This window comes from Capsicum annuum, unplaced genomic scaffold, assembly GCF_002878395.1.
Source record: "Capsicum annuum cultivar UCD-10X-F1 unplaced genomic scaffold, UCD10Xv1.1 ctg65802, whole genome shotgun sequence".
Classification (NCBI taxonomy): domain Eukaryota; kingdom Viridiplantae; phylum Streptophyta; class Magnoliopsida; order Solanales; family Solanaceae; genus Capsicum; species Capsicum annuum.
This window is the reverse complement of record NW_025875088.1, coordinates 1-1535: the sequence shown is the minus strand read 5'-3', so window position 1 is coordinate 1535 and position 1535 is coordinate 1. Positions and strand designations below refer to the sequence as shown.

The 1535-nt window shown below is 26.8% G+C and overlaps 1 protein-coding gene across 1 annotated transcript; it reads left to right on the top strand.

The window, feature by feature from the left end:
* Nucleotides 1–74: 74 nt before the first annotated feature.
* On the top strand, nucleotides 75–782 carry LOC107841864 (transcription repressor OFP8; the record flags this gene model as incomplete). Its single annotated transcript, XM_047404671.1, has 1 exon — nucleotides 75–782. A coding segment is annotated over one exon (594 nt), but the record flags the coding sequence as incomplete, so codon positions are not given.
* Nucleotides 783–1535: the final 753 nt, after the last annotated feature.

Genomic DNA, 1535 nt, shown 5'->3' with positions numbered 1-1535 from the left:
TACAAGTCAATATATATTACTTAAATATATAAGTTTTTTTCTTTTTCACGAAGCAATATCGGATAATATCGTGACTGAGAGTTGTCTTTTTTGTTTTTACAGCGGATACAAATGGACAAAAATGCCCTCCAGCATCACCAAGTTATCATGATGAGTACACTCAAGAGAATTGCAACTTCAACACCATGACCAAATATTATCAAAAGAATTCCAAGAAAAAGAAGAAAAATTTCAAGAAAATGACAAATTCCAAGATAAAAAAATTTAATTTTGATAAAGAATTTTCTAATTTTGATTATAAAGGTTTATTTAGTAGTGATGAAGAGAGTGAAGATGAAGAATTTGACAATAATACCCTTTTTTCATCAAGGTCATTTTCAAATTCTGATTCATCGGAATATTCTTCTCTCGGGCGAAAACTGCGGCGGCGTAAGGTGGTCAACGGTGGTGTAAAGGGCAGTCTTGCTGTGGTCAAAAAGTCAAAGGATCCTTATGGTGATTTTAGGGAGTCAATGTTGGAAATGATTATGGAAAATCAAATATTTGGTGGTAAAGAACTTGAAAATTTGTTGGAATGTTTTTTGAAATTAAATTCAAAATATCATCATGGAGTAATTATTGATGTTTTTACAGAGATTTGTGAAGCTTTGTTTTCTAGTTTGTCCTAGAAAAAAATAAAAGAAACAAGAAAATATGTAATATGTTTTGTTATGCAACTATTTTGTTGTGTTTTTATTATGAATGAGTAATTAGTTTAATGGTATTTACGTTTTCATCCTTAATTAGAGTTTCTGATTCAATTTCTGTTTTGCAGCGTATAAAAAGTTACTATATTTTTATTTGGCTTTAGATTTTGAGGTTCAAACTTGAAAATTTTACTTTTTAAGTCGTGAACACACGTTTTATTTGAAAAAAAAAATTAAAGTTTCATGATCGAAAGTTTCAAGATCCATAAGACTTGCCTGATTAAGTTTGGGAACTTGAAAATATCAAATTTAACTGTCAAATAAATATTTGAAGATAAATCTCATTAATTATGTATAACAATAACTATTACTTGTGATTACCCTTTTAATGGTGTAGCTATAAATTATTTTTTAAGCTTATTTTAATTTAGGATAAGATTAATATATTAGTGGTGTAAAAAACATCTACACAATCAGATACTTATAAGGTAATTAATTTTAGATAAAAAAAAAATTTATATATTGATAACTAAATAATAAATTAGATTAAATTTTTGTGTAGAGGTAATCTGTGAAAAGATTGTTAAATAGTAAACCAAAAAAGCAGAAGAAAAAGTGAGAGCAGAGATTTGATAAGAGACTGACACTAAGAGGTAAAAAATGACAAAAAAATAAAATAAAATTAATTGCATGGATGGTTCTAAAAGGTGTTTTCACTTTACAAATATTTGATTGATGATGGAGATTGATGTAAAAATATTTCATTTGTCTTATTTTAATTCTTTTCAAAATATTTTGACTTATGAAACTTGCTTTTGGCACAAAATTCAAACTGAAAACAAGGAAGAA